Source organism: Orycteropus afer, unplaced genomic scaffold, assembly GCF_000298275.1.
Source record: "Orycteropus afer afer isolate SDZICR_OR568_19922 unplaced genomic scaffold, OryAfe1.0 scaffold00021, whole genome shotgun sequence".
Taxonomy (NCBI): domain Eukaryota; kingdom Metazoa; phylum Chordata; class Mammalia; order Tubulidentata; family Orycteropodidae; genus Orycteropus; species Orycteropus afer.
This window is the reverse complement of record NW_006921608.1, coordinates 20,938,788-20,951,011: the sequence shown is the minus strand read 5'-3', so window position 1 is coordinate 20,951,011 and position 12,224 is coordinate 20,938,788. Positions and strand designations below refer to the sequence as shown.

The 12,224-nt window shown below is 40.2% G+C and overlaps 1 protein-coding gene across 1 annotated transcript in view; it reads left to right on the top strand.

Moving 5' to 3' along the window:
- Positions 1–2,455: 2,455 nt before the first annotated feature.
- CIBAR1 (CBY1 interacting BAR domain containing 1) overlaps positions 2,456–12,224 on the top strand; it is a 38,684-nt gene continuing 28,915 nt past the window's right edge. The window contains exons 1-5 of the mRNA XM_042783633.1: positions 2,456–2,481; positions 3,102–3,336; positions 6,456–6,524; positions 9,586–9,687; positions 11,841–11,846. Of these exons, the coding sequence (XP_042639567.1) occupies positions 2,456–2,481; positions 3,102–3,336; positions 6,456–6,524; positions 9,586–9,687; positions 11,841–11,846 (438 nt within the window). The remainder of the gene's footprint in view (positions 2,482–3,101; positions 3,337–6,455; positions 6,525–9,585; positions 9,688–11,840; positions 11,847–12,224) is intronic.

The window sequence follows — 12,224 nt, the reverse complement described above, 5'->3', positions numbered from 1 at the left end:
AAGACTGTTCTTTCTGCTTACCACCAATGCATGCTCAGAGCCCACCACAATATCTGTGTTAAATAAGATTTTGACAATTAAAGAGATCAATTATTTACTAAGAGAGAGAGATTTGCAAATGGGCAGTTTTAAAGAAACTGCTGCAGCTATCATAGAAGCAGGGTTTTGCTTATATGCCATTTACAATCTCTTGATAGAAGAATGTACTTTAAAAGTTATATAGTGGCACAGAAAAATGAGTCATGGGGAATCCACAAACACTTAGAAATTTAGGTCTTGGGAAAGAGAAACTTTTAGACTAAACATCTGCCATCTGTTATTTCAAAGTAAGGTGCATGGGAAAACAAGAAGGAGCATTTTTGGGAAATTAGTAAGGTTGATTGGCAGGGGTATTTTTAATGATAACATTCCCCAAAGTCTTGGAGTGTTGTGCATTCTTTTGGGGAGTTAATGTTAATAACAAGCAATGGATGGGGATAGATACACATTATAACAGGAGAGAATGAGGTGAATTCCACAAAAGAAGTAACAAAGGACTGAGGCATCCATTTGCTTTTTTTTTTAAAAAAAAAAAAAAAACTTTTATTAAACAGCACTAGGCCCTGAGGAGTGAAAAACCAATACCATGTTTTCTCTGCCAACAAAAGCTCAGAGTCTAGTACACAGGCAACAATAGTACAAAACAAGTATACAAGACAGGAAGGGTCCCCTGGTGCTGCCTTGACGAAAGAAAGATGGGAGGGGCCTAGGAAGCTTACTTGAGACAATTTAAACTTTAATTTAGTCCTAAAAGTAAATAGGTATTTACTTGGAAGAGAAGCACAGGTGAAGGCCAAGAGGGCTGAAAGGATGTTCAAAGGAGAAAGAAATGTCTCCTGTTTATCTCAGGAGTTCAGCGGTGAAGTAGCTTGCCTTCTGCACGGGAGGTGCAGGTTCGAATCCCACACCTCAGGTGCAGCCGCCACTTGTCTCTTTGTGGAGGCTTTCATATTGCTATGATGCTATAAAGGTTTCAGCAAAGCTTCCAGACTAAGATGGATTAGGAAGGACTGGTGGCCTATTTCCAAAAAAACCCTATGTATCACAACAGAATATCACCCTATATAGTGCTGGAAGGTGCTCCAGTAGTGCAGTGGGTCAGGCATTTGGCTGCTAACCAGAAGATCAGCAGTTCAAACCTACCAGCCACTCTGTGGGAGGAAGATGAGACAATCTACTTCTGTAAAGATGTACAGCCTTGGCAACCCTGTGGGGGTCACTATGAGTCAGAATCAACTTGATGGCAGTGGGTTTTTTGGTATAGTGCTGGAAGATGAGACCATAGGTTGGAAGACACTCAAAATACACAGTGGCCATAAGGATAGATCCGCATACTAAGAATTGGGAAGATGGCCCAGGACTGGGAACTGTCTGGTTCTGTTGTACACCATCCAGGTCATGATGAGCTGGAGCAAACTCCGTGGCAACTAACAACTCCTCACTAAATTCTAAGGCTCCTCAGAATAGGAATACTTTCTTTTTATCTTTGCATCATTCCCAGCGTCTAACACGATCTGTTACACAAAGTAGGAAGTCAATAAATACTTGTTAAATAAAGTTAAACATAAGCACTGCTCCTTCCAGATGCAAGGTCCAAGAGCCCACATTTTCAGATTTAACACAAAGACAATTTGACAGATGTTTATGTAAGATTAAATGTAGCATAAACGAAGACTGGGTGGACGTGCCTTTGTTGTTGTTGTTGTTATGTGCCGTCAAGTCGGCCCCGACTCATAGCGACCCCTCCTTGGGTTTCCGAGGCAGTATCACTACGGAAGTAGGATTGCCCAACCTTCCTTCCAAGGAGTGGCTGGTGGGTTTCACGTTTTCTTCTTGGCTATTGCTTGAGAAGGAGCCTTGGTGGCACAGTGTTTAAAGCGCTGAGCTGTTAACCAAAAGGTCAGTAGTTGGAACCCATCAACGGAATAGAGATGTGACAGTCTTCTGTAAAGATTTACAGCCTTAGGAAACCTAAGGGGCAATTCTAATCTGTCCTACAGCATCAGTATGAGTGGGAATTGATTGGAGAACAGTGGGGGGAAAAGAAAATTGATTGCTAGTCCCTTTTCTCCTGCCTAGTCTGGAAAGAGTTGGAGATCGGGTGTTTGGTAAAGTCGGCTCCGAAGGAGGACGAAAGGCCACCGCCCCCTTCCGCTTGGCGCGCGAGAAACTCCAGGAGGAAGTTGCGGGGGTGGCTCCCGGTGACTCCAGCTTTGACCGCAGGGGCAGAAGGCTGCCCGGGCCGCGGGGACGCGCGCTGTGTTTCCATAGAAACAACTGGGTCTGCGCAGCGGCGCGCGAGGCGGGCACTCCAGCTGCCGGCGACGTCGGCTCGCGCTCCAGCGCGCGCCCGGACGCCTCGGAGCCCTGTCGTTGGGTAGCCCCCCCCAGGGTCTTCGGCCGAGCCCAGGGCAAGATGTTGAGGCGCACCCTGGAAAACCGGTAACAGCCCCGGTCCCCGCTGTGCAGGTCCCCGACACGCAAAGGCTGGAGTAGGGGATGTGAAGCGTCTCTCCAGGAACCTTTCCGCGGAATTCCGGTTCAGGCGGAAGGCTGGACCTATCCATTGTGCTCTGGGGCCTACTTCCCCGGGCCGGAGGGTATCCCGGTAGCTGAAGGGAGCCCGGAGGCTGGTGGGTAGCCACCCACCCGCGCTCCCCAGGCTCTTATATCCGTGCTGCTACGGGCTGTGCAGAAGACTGGGAGCAGCCGGCTGTCGGCGCCTCGTCCGGCGCCCAGGCGGCGTAACGCGGAGCAGCTTTCGCGGCCTGCACCCTGCACCCTGCAATTGCGCAGCTCGCCGGGACAGGCCTGTTTTTGTACCATGCGAGTCGGGATTGATATTGAGCCCAGGGTGGGAATGGGGTCCTGCAAGAGGGGAAAGGGACAGTTATTCGCGAAATTGCGGGGAGAATCCTCCCAGAGAGATAGATTGTTGATGAGTTTGCATCTTCGAAGCTGCAAAATGCCCCGGGAATGTTTGCATATTAAATTAAGGTATTGCTGAAGCTCTCTCATCTCTAACAAGAATGTTTTGCTTTTTGTGTCACCTTTTTCTCTAGGGACGCTCAAACCAGACAACTGCAAGATGCTGTCACAAATGTAGAGAAGCATTTTGGAGAGCTGTGCCAAATCTTTGCTGCTTATGTACGGAAAACTGCCAGACTGCGAGACAAAGCAGACCTCCTGGTGAATGAAATCAACGTGTATGCCTCTACAGAGACTCCAAATTTAAAGCAAGGCCTGAAAAACTTTGCTGATGAATTTGCCAAACTTCAGGATTATCGACAAGCAGAGGTATGGAGTGAGGTGACAGCTCAGTATTATGAATGAGTCGTGAAGTAGTGAATGAAGGCGCCCCGAAGACTTTCACGTGGTATCTACCTAACTGCAGTGGTGAACACACAGTTGATGATAAACGTACAGATTTTCATGTCTTTCGGTGTGACTCTATTAAAGGGAATCTTTCTGTGATTTATTTTACCATTTTCGAACCAAACTTTAGAGTCTCTTGAAGTTGTGAATTTCCCTACTTCATGTGCCAGTTTTTGGCCAAGGGGTGGCCATTTTCAGGAAATAAATAGTAAGAATAGTAAGCTTAGTATCTATGGGAAAGAAAAGAAGTATGACTTCTGTCTGGTGTGCACCTGAGTATATTTGAAAATGGGAATGGAGAAGCGAGGTACTGGGGACAGTGTGTGAATAAATAATAAAATAAGCAAGGTGCTTCCATGCTCTGGAATTTGATGTGTTTCATTGACGAAAAAAGAAAAAAGCATGAATGCAAACCGGTAATTGATCAGTTGCTCCTTACTAGATTCATGTGCATGTTGACCCCCTGTGTGTGGGAGTAGAACTCTGCTCCATGGGGTGTTCAATGGTTGCTATTTTTGTGTAAATTGCCAGGCCTTTCTTCTTAGGCACTTCTGAGTGGACTCAGACTGCCAGCCTTTCTCATTAACCTTTGTGTTAACCATTTGTACCATCCAGTAGTTACCAAACCAGACCCATTACCATCAACTCCAACTTATAGCAACCCTGTAGGACAGAGTCCAGCGGCCCCGTAGGATTCCCAAGGCTGTAAATATTTACAGAAGCAGACTGCTACATCTTTCTCTTGTGAGAAACTACCACCCCATTAGTTAACCCACTGCCATCAAGTCAATTCCAACTCATAGCGAACCCCCATAGGGTTTCTGAGGCTGTAAATCTTTACAGAAGTACATTGCCCCATCTTCTTCCCACAGAGCAGATGGTGAGTTTGAACCTCTGAGCTTCTGGTTAGCAGCCAAATGCCTTACCCACTGTACCATCAGAGCTGGTTAGCCCAGTAATTGTTGTTGTTGTTGTTGTGTGCTGTCAAGTCGGACCTGACTCGTAGCGACCCCTCCTTGGGTTGCCAAGGCAGTATCACTACGAAGTAGATTGCCCAACCTTCCTTCTGAGGAGTGGCTGGTGGGTTTGAACTGCCAGCCTTCTGGTTAGCAGTCAAGTGCCTTAGGCACTATGCTATCAGCACTCCTACCCCAGTAATTAGTGAGACCTTATTTGTGGGTTTGCTCTCCCCATCCCCTTTTTGGGGGATGTGGATGGAGAGAATGTGGTGGTGTAATTGTTATCTTTGTAAAAGCCTTTTATTTTCCTTAAATACTTCATAAAAATTTTGTTACATTTATTTAGGTTTCAAAACACAGATTAATTTACCAGAAGTTTTCCCTTTAGAACTGCTTTGCTTTTGTGTGTGTGTACATGTGTATTTTTTACATTTGCTTTTTTGTCCTGTTTTTAAAACTAAAACATTTCTATTATCAAAAATAAGGAAAATGAGAGTAATTGTCTGTGAATCTACAATTGCTATCCATACAAAATTAGACTAGGAACTAGAGGAACTCAGAAATTTAGGAAATAATTAATTACATTTGGGGTGCTTTTTGGGGGAAATGTTGAGTTTTTTTCATAGGACATTTCTTCTGTAATAAACAAGCCACTCTCAGTTATACATAACTGTTTACTTAATGTTTCAAAAATAATTTATATTCAGATAGTCCTAACATCTTATTTTAGCCAATAATTTCAATGCCCTTTTCTAGAAAACCTTTATGCTGTTTACCAAATAGCAAAGTAAATTGATTTACGTTGTCCTCCTTTTATCTCCCTTGCTTACCACATGGTGGAAGTGCTAATGAACAATGAAATGAACAAAAGGTAGGCCACAAAAAGGAGAACAGAGCAGATAACCCTTCTACTGAATCTATGGATTGTTAGATTTGAGTCTATAGATTATTAGAAATGGTATAGACTAGCTATCCTGAATATTCATGGTTTTGATTCTAGGGTTCTTAAATGATTGATGAGGACTTGAGTTTTTTTCAGTTTTCCTAAAATCTTTGAAAATGAAACACTGACATACATTTTGGTTATAGGAAATGAGGAAAAATCAATATGAAATGGAATGTGTTCACTGATTATATAAACACCATCCAAAAAAGTTTTATCCCTGTTATAAAAATAATGTGTATTCATTTTAAACAATTAAGTGTCGTCTTATGTATCCTGAGGGAAAAAAAATTAATGTCTAAGAGTTATTTTTCTTATGTGCTATGCTACATACTTGTCTTTTTTAAAAATCTGTTTCTTCATTGCCTTCCCCTGGTATTAGTAAGAGAAATAATTAGTCAAAATGTGATTAAAAACTAATGTTTAAGAAAAACTGTTTACCTCTAAATAAAAAAGAATCATCGTCTGCTAGAGGGAGAGGGGTGATGAGCCGCACAGTCTTGACAGTCCGGCATCACAGACCCTTTTCTCTTCTTCTCTCACCTTTGCTAACTCACAAATGATGTCTCAGAAAAATTGCAGCTAATAGTAGTGTTTCCTAGGCTTTTTTTTTCCTTAGGCATATTTCTAATATGCTGTATCTTTCAGCTTCAGTTTTCTTATCTGGAAAGCGGGCAATTGCATTTCAGAAATAATGTATATTAAGTATCCAACACTGTGCTAATACACTAAAAATGGCAGCTGTATTAAAACTTGAGATGTCTCAAAACTTGCCCCAAAAGCCACTACGTTAAGGGTGAAAAGTCATACAAAGACAATGGTTTGGCAGGGATGAGTGTCTTGGAAACCAAGCCATTTTCTAATCATGTTGCATACCAGGTACTTTTATCCTTTCCCTGTTACTATACAGATTAACCATTGTTTAATGTGCTTGAGTTTAGAATTACAGTCCTGTCCATTCCTAGTGATAATCTTTTAGTTATAAAGATAAGTGAAACAGTAGCATTTTAACTTAAAAATTTCTAAATATTTATTTGTGTAGCAATTATGTTCTAGTGAAACAGCACAAGTATTTCAGAATTAAAATTTTGTTATGTCTATGTTTCTTTTCAGTTATACTTTATAATAATTTTCAATAGGTTGAAAGACTTGAAGCCAAAGTAGTTGAACCTTTGAAAGCTTACGGAACAATTGTAAAAATGAAGCGGGTAAGTAAATCTATTTTTCCCTCCTGTTATGTAACTGGAAAAGGGTATGAGGTTTCTAATAATTGTCCTTTTAATAAAAAGCACACATCATTTCTTAGAATTTTGAGAATAAAAAAATCTTTTTAGTGAGTTTACTGAGTATACTACTATAGCAACATAACACATACTTTTATTTTTTGTAGAAACAAAGATATTTAATATTTGTAGGCATGAACAGTATTGTTGTTGTTGTTATGTGCCATCAAGTCAGACCTGACTCATAGCGACCCCTCCTTGAATTTCCAAGGTGGTATCACTACAGTAGATTGCCCCATCTTCCTTCCAAGGAGTGGCTGGTGGATTTGAACCTCCAGCCTTCTGGTTAGCAGTCAAGTGCCTTAGGCACAAATTATTTTACTAAATGAACAGAAATGTATATTTTCATTTTAAAGAAGGTGATAATGTTTAGGCTTTAAAAATGAGTTCAACAAAGTGCTGTTTTTTAAATCAACTTTATTGGGGTATAATAGACATGCAGTACTGTTCTCCCATTTTAAGAGTTTATTGAGTTTTAACAAATATGTATACTTTTATAAAGACAATCCGTATTGTGTGTGTTCTGGTTACCTGGTGCCACTCTGAGAAGAAATATACCACAAATGCGATGGTCTTAACAAACAAGAGTTTATTCTCTCACAATTTGGAGGCTTTAAGTCCAAGTTCAGAGTGCCAGGCTCTAGGGACTGGGTAAAAGCCCCTCAACCTTAGGGTCCAGCTCTGCCTCCTGCTCCCAGCCCACTGGAGCTCATGGTGTTTCTTCACTCAGACAGCTGCTGGCTGCTGAGGCTGAGAAACTCCAAGGTTGCCAAGTAAAAAGGCCCAGTCCCGATGTTACCACATGGCAGGCCATTGACTTAAGTCATTGTAAGTCCCAAGGTCAGCAGAGCATAGCAGGCTGCTGAGCAATGACATGGCTACATGCATGGTCCAAGCGTGCCCTAGGCTAGAGACCATTCTCAAAGCTTCTACCTATATACAGGAAGCAGACCACATACCCAAAGGCAGCTACTTAGCTACTCACAGTAGATTCCACCATGGAGTTGATTACCAGTCTCATCATGGGGAATACTACATCCAGCTGCCCAGCCACTCAACCAGGTCTAGCCAAGTTGACATACAAACATAACCATCACAGTGTGTGTGTCTGTTTATTTATGTATTTATGGTTATAATTTTGCACTGAAATTATCTTTTTTGTCTATGTCATAGAAAGGACTTTAAGTAAACGTACATGTGTAAATATACACATATTATTCAGGAATCTTAACTCTTGTAATGATGCCTAGATTAAACAAGCAGCTTCCTCCTGTTCTTAAAACAGGCTGTGTACTGTTTGTCTTTTTTTAAAAAATTTTTACTGTGATTTGAGTGAAAGTTTACAGAGCAAATTCATTTTCCATACAGCAGTTTACATACACTCTGTCTCATGACATTGACTCTAATCTCCTACAATGCATCAGCTCTCCTCCCACTTCCTCCCCTCCTTCCCTGCGTCCTTGTCCCATGTACTCCTGCCCCCTGAGCTGTCTCCCTGTGCGTACGTATACAGCCCTTCTGTTCTCCCATGATTGATTTTTCCAAGTGTATCTACCTAATGTGAACGTTCGGCTCATGTGTCTGTTTCTTATTTATCTGGAATCCACAGGAGTACATTCATTTCCAGACCTGAAGGTCAGCTAGGGGCCATAGTCTCAAGGAGTCCACCAGGTTCTATCAGACCAGCAAACCTGGTCCCTTTTTTTTTATGATTTTGAGTTTTGTTGCACATTGTTCTCCCACTCTATCCAGGATCTCCTACATAGATTTCCCTCCGAGTGATCGACAGTGGTAGCCCAGCACCATCTAGTTCTTCTGGTCTCATAATCATGTAGGCTGAGGATCGCACGGTGTATCAGTCCCTTAAACTAACTGTTTCCATGTTTCTTTGGTTTTCTTCATTCTTCTTTGCTCTGGATGTGGAGAGACGCATCGTTGCATATAGATGGCTGCTTGCAAGATTTTAAGTCTCTACTTGCCAAACTAGGATGTGGAACAATGTTTTTGTGTAGTGTGTTATGCCAGTGGAGCTTAATGTCCTCTGTGACTATGGTCCTGAGCCCACAGGTCCAACTACTTTCCCCCTCTGGGTAGCTGGCTGTGGCCAAGAAGTGACAACCTTGTCTCTTGTCAGCTCTACTATATACCTGGAAATTCTTACAGAACATAAAAATGTATTTGTAGACACATGGTCTGCCAACCCTATACGTGGTAATGGGTAATCTCCCCCCTGCATAGACATACCTAATTGTTCAGCCTGTCCACCCATCTATCCACCCATAGATCAATGTTTGCCATCACTGACAACGCAGTAGTATATGTGCAAAAGGGTTCATCTTTGTTGTCTGTACCTCCCATGTACCTCTCTATGTCTTCCTCTTACTCAGTGCCACCGTGTTGATCACTCACATTTGGTGCATTGCCCTTCCCTTCACCAAAATCAATACTTGTCTCTACCTATCTAGCAGTATTCCCTCCCCTCCGCTCACACCCCTGGTAACCAACAAAGAAAATTTCCTTCCATATATAAACCAATCCTTGACTTTTTACAATAATGGAGTAATACAATATCTGTCCTTCTGTGATTGACTTATTTCACTCAACATAATGTCCTCCAAGTTCATCCATGTTATGCGGTGTTTTGCAGATTCTACATTATTTTGGGTTGCCTAGTATTCCATTGTATGTATGTATCATAGTTTGGTTATCTGTTCTTTTATTGATGGACACCTAGGTTGTTTCCATCTTTTTGCTGTTGTGAATGGTGCTGCAATGAACATGGGTGTGCATATATCTGTTCTTATCCTGGCTCTCACTTCTTTAGGATGTATATCTGGTAATGGGATTGCTGGGTCAAATGGTATTTCTAATTCCAGCTTTTTAAGGAATTGCCATACTGCTTTCCATAGTGGTTGTATCATTTGACAGTCCCACCAGCATGTACTTAAATTAGAAACTTATATTGACAAAAAATGCCTATCTGCAGGATGACCTCAAAGCAACGTTAACAGCGAGGAATCGAGAAGCTAAGCAGTTAACCCAGTTAGAAAGGACACGTCAGCGAAACCCATCTGATCGACATATCATTGTATCCTTTGAGTTACGGTCTTTAAAATATGTTTCGTAAGGTATGCCATACAAAAGTCAGTGAGTATGGAAATTGTGCATTTCTATTATTAAATGTGTAGAGAATTTGAATGTAAAGGTTAAAAAGGAATGTACATTTAGGAATCCTCACTAAAACAATTAGCTCATTTTAAAGATTTCACCCCTTACATTATTCCCTACCAAAGAGGGAAAAAAACTCATAAAGGAGATGCTTTTATGAAGAGTACATTCAAAATTCTGAGGTTTTTCTATATAGTGATGATGACTAAATATTAATTATAAAATTAACTTAAAAGTCTGACATTAAGTCTAATATAACAATGCTCACTCTACCCTACTTTTGAGAAAAGGAAAATTTTTTTTTCCCATAGTTCATATCATTCTTTTTTTTAAAAAAAAAAGAAAAACCTATCTGAAACCACATTTATCACTTTCAGCAAAAGACCGTTAGGAGATTTAAGAGTGTAATTGAGGTTCTCGGCTGTACACAAAGATCTAGATGGAAGTGGCTACAGCAAGAAGGTTCTTCTGTGAAACATGGATTTTTTTAAAAAAACTAGAATATGGCTTGTTCTTGACTAAGGAAGAGAATAGCAAACAGTTCCTGGCTAGTTGCCAGCGACTGGGGTAGGTGGGACTGTATAGAAGCACTGACTACACCTGCTGCCTCTTCTGCACATTCCTCCTTATATGTTTCTCCATCCTACTTCCTGAAGGTTGTCTGTGCCCTGCTCATCCAGGAACCACATGAGGAGTGGCTCTTTGGGGGCATTTGAGGTTCCAGAACACCTCCATTCCTGAGGGGAGTCCCTTGAGCAGTGATTTGGGGTGCACCAGTTGCATGGTCCTTCTTCCTTTGGACCAAAGGTACTTAAGCCCAACCTTGTACTAAACAAAAGTGGGCAGCCATAGGGCTGGAACTGTTCATTAGAGGCTGGGATAGGAAGCTCTAGATTGCAGTTAAACCTTAAGATCTTCAAACTACAGATTATAGAGAGTCTGGAAAAAGTCAGACAAAAGCAGAGAGTGCTAGAAAATGGATGACTGACAACTAGAACTCAAGGAAGAGGCCGGGGCATGTTACCAATGTTGCAAAATTAAACCAGAGATCAAAAATTCGTCTTTTGGTGGGAATGGAGAGCATGAAGGCTGGGCCACCCCTTTATAAATCATTTTGACTGATTTCATTAAATATGCTGATATTGTTAGTATTTTTTCCCTTTTTTTCTTTCATTTTTTTAAATTCTTAGTATTTTAATCAAAAACATTTCTTGCTCTCGTTGTTACATTTTAGGATTTTAAAGAATTGTCAACGACAGTAAGAATGTTAGATACCTATATTCTCTTTTTGCTAAAAATAGCTGCATAACTTTGGGTAAGTTGGTGGGCCCCAGTAAATAGACTTGAGACTTTTAGATATGAATAGTAGTTGCTGAAGGCTTATAGAACATTAAAAGACAGATGCCCCAGCTATTACTTTCCCCACTCTGTTTCTTCGTTTGACCAACTCTACATACCTTTCCAAAATTTAAAATGAAAATATCAGTAAATGTGGAGGGGGAAGACATCTGTCAAAGGAATTAGTGAAAAGAATTGCATCACTTACATGTAATAAAGGAGCTCTGGTGGCATAGTGACTAAGGCATTTGCAGTCTTAGGAAATTAGTTGATTTGAATATTCTTGTTCGCAAAAAATTAACATGTATCAAATAACTGTTAGGGATTTTTTATATTAATAAATGTTCTAAAAACCTCTTATTTACTTTTGAATTTCCCATGATTACGTTTATTATCTAGGATTTCAAAGAACCTCAAACCCAGTAACACAGAGCATTGATTTTGATTACTGGTTATAATTAAAAATTAAAAGCTTGCATTGTTTTAAAAAAACTTTACACCCTACATGACAAATGGATACATATATTTTAACTGCTTTTTTGGAGTATAAATGAATGTATTTAAATGTTTAGTATCTTGAAATTATGTATCTGTGTTAATTTACCTGCAAAAATGTATAGTTAAGAGAGTTGTAATCAAAATAATTATGAGTATATAATTACAGCAGACTAAGTGATTTTAACTTGTTGAACTATTCTTTTTGAAATGTATTTTTTCCTTTATGAAAAATCTCAGTCACAGGTGGGTAATAAAGTGGAGTGCCAAGAGATGGATCCTTATAGTAAATCCCTTTTACTTGTTTCAATTTATATATTTTTTTGGAAAGGAAAAAGACAGCAAGGGCTAGTTGTCAGAATATTAAAATCTAAGATGTCACAAAACTTCAACAAAAATTGTCATTTTTCCCTATGATTACATATTAAATGATGATTTATGGTAGTTTAAAGTAAATAAAAGAATATAAGAAACAAAACTTTATTAAGAAGAATTTAATCAGAGAATTGGAATGTTTTTTTTTTTGGATTTGGGTGAAGATTTACAGAGTAAATTCACTTTTCATACAGCAGTTCACATATACTTTGTCTCATGTCATTGACCAAAATTTACAATGCAGCAGCT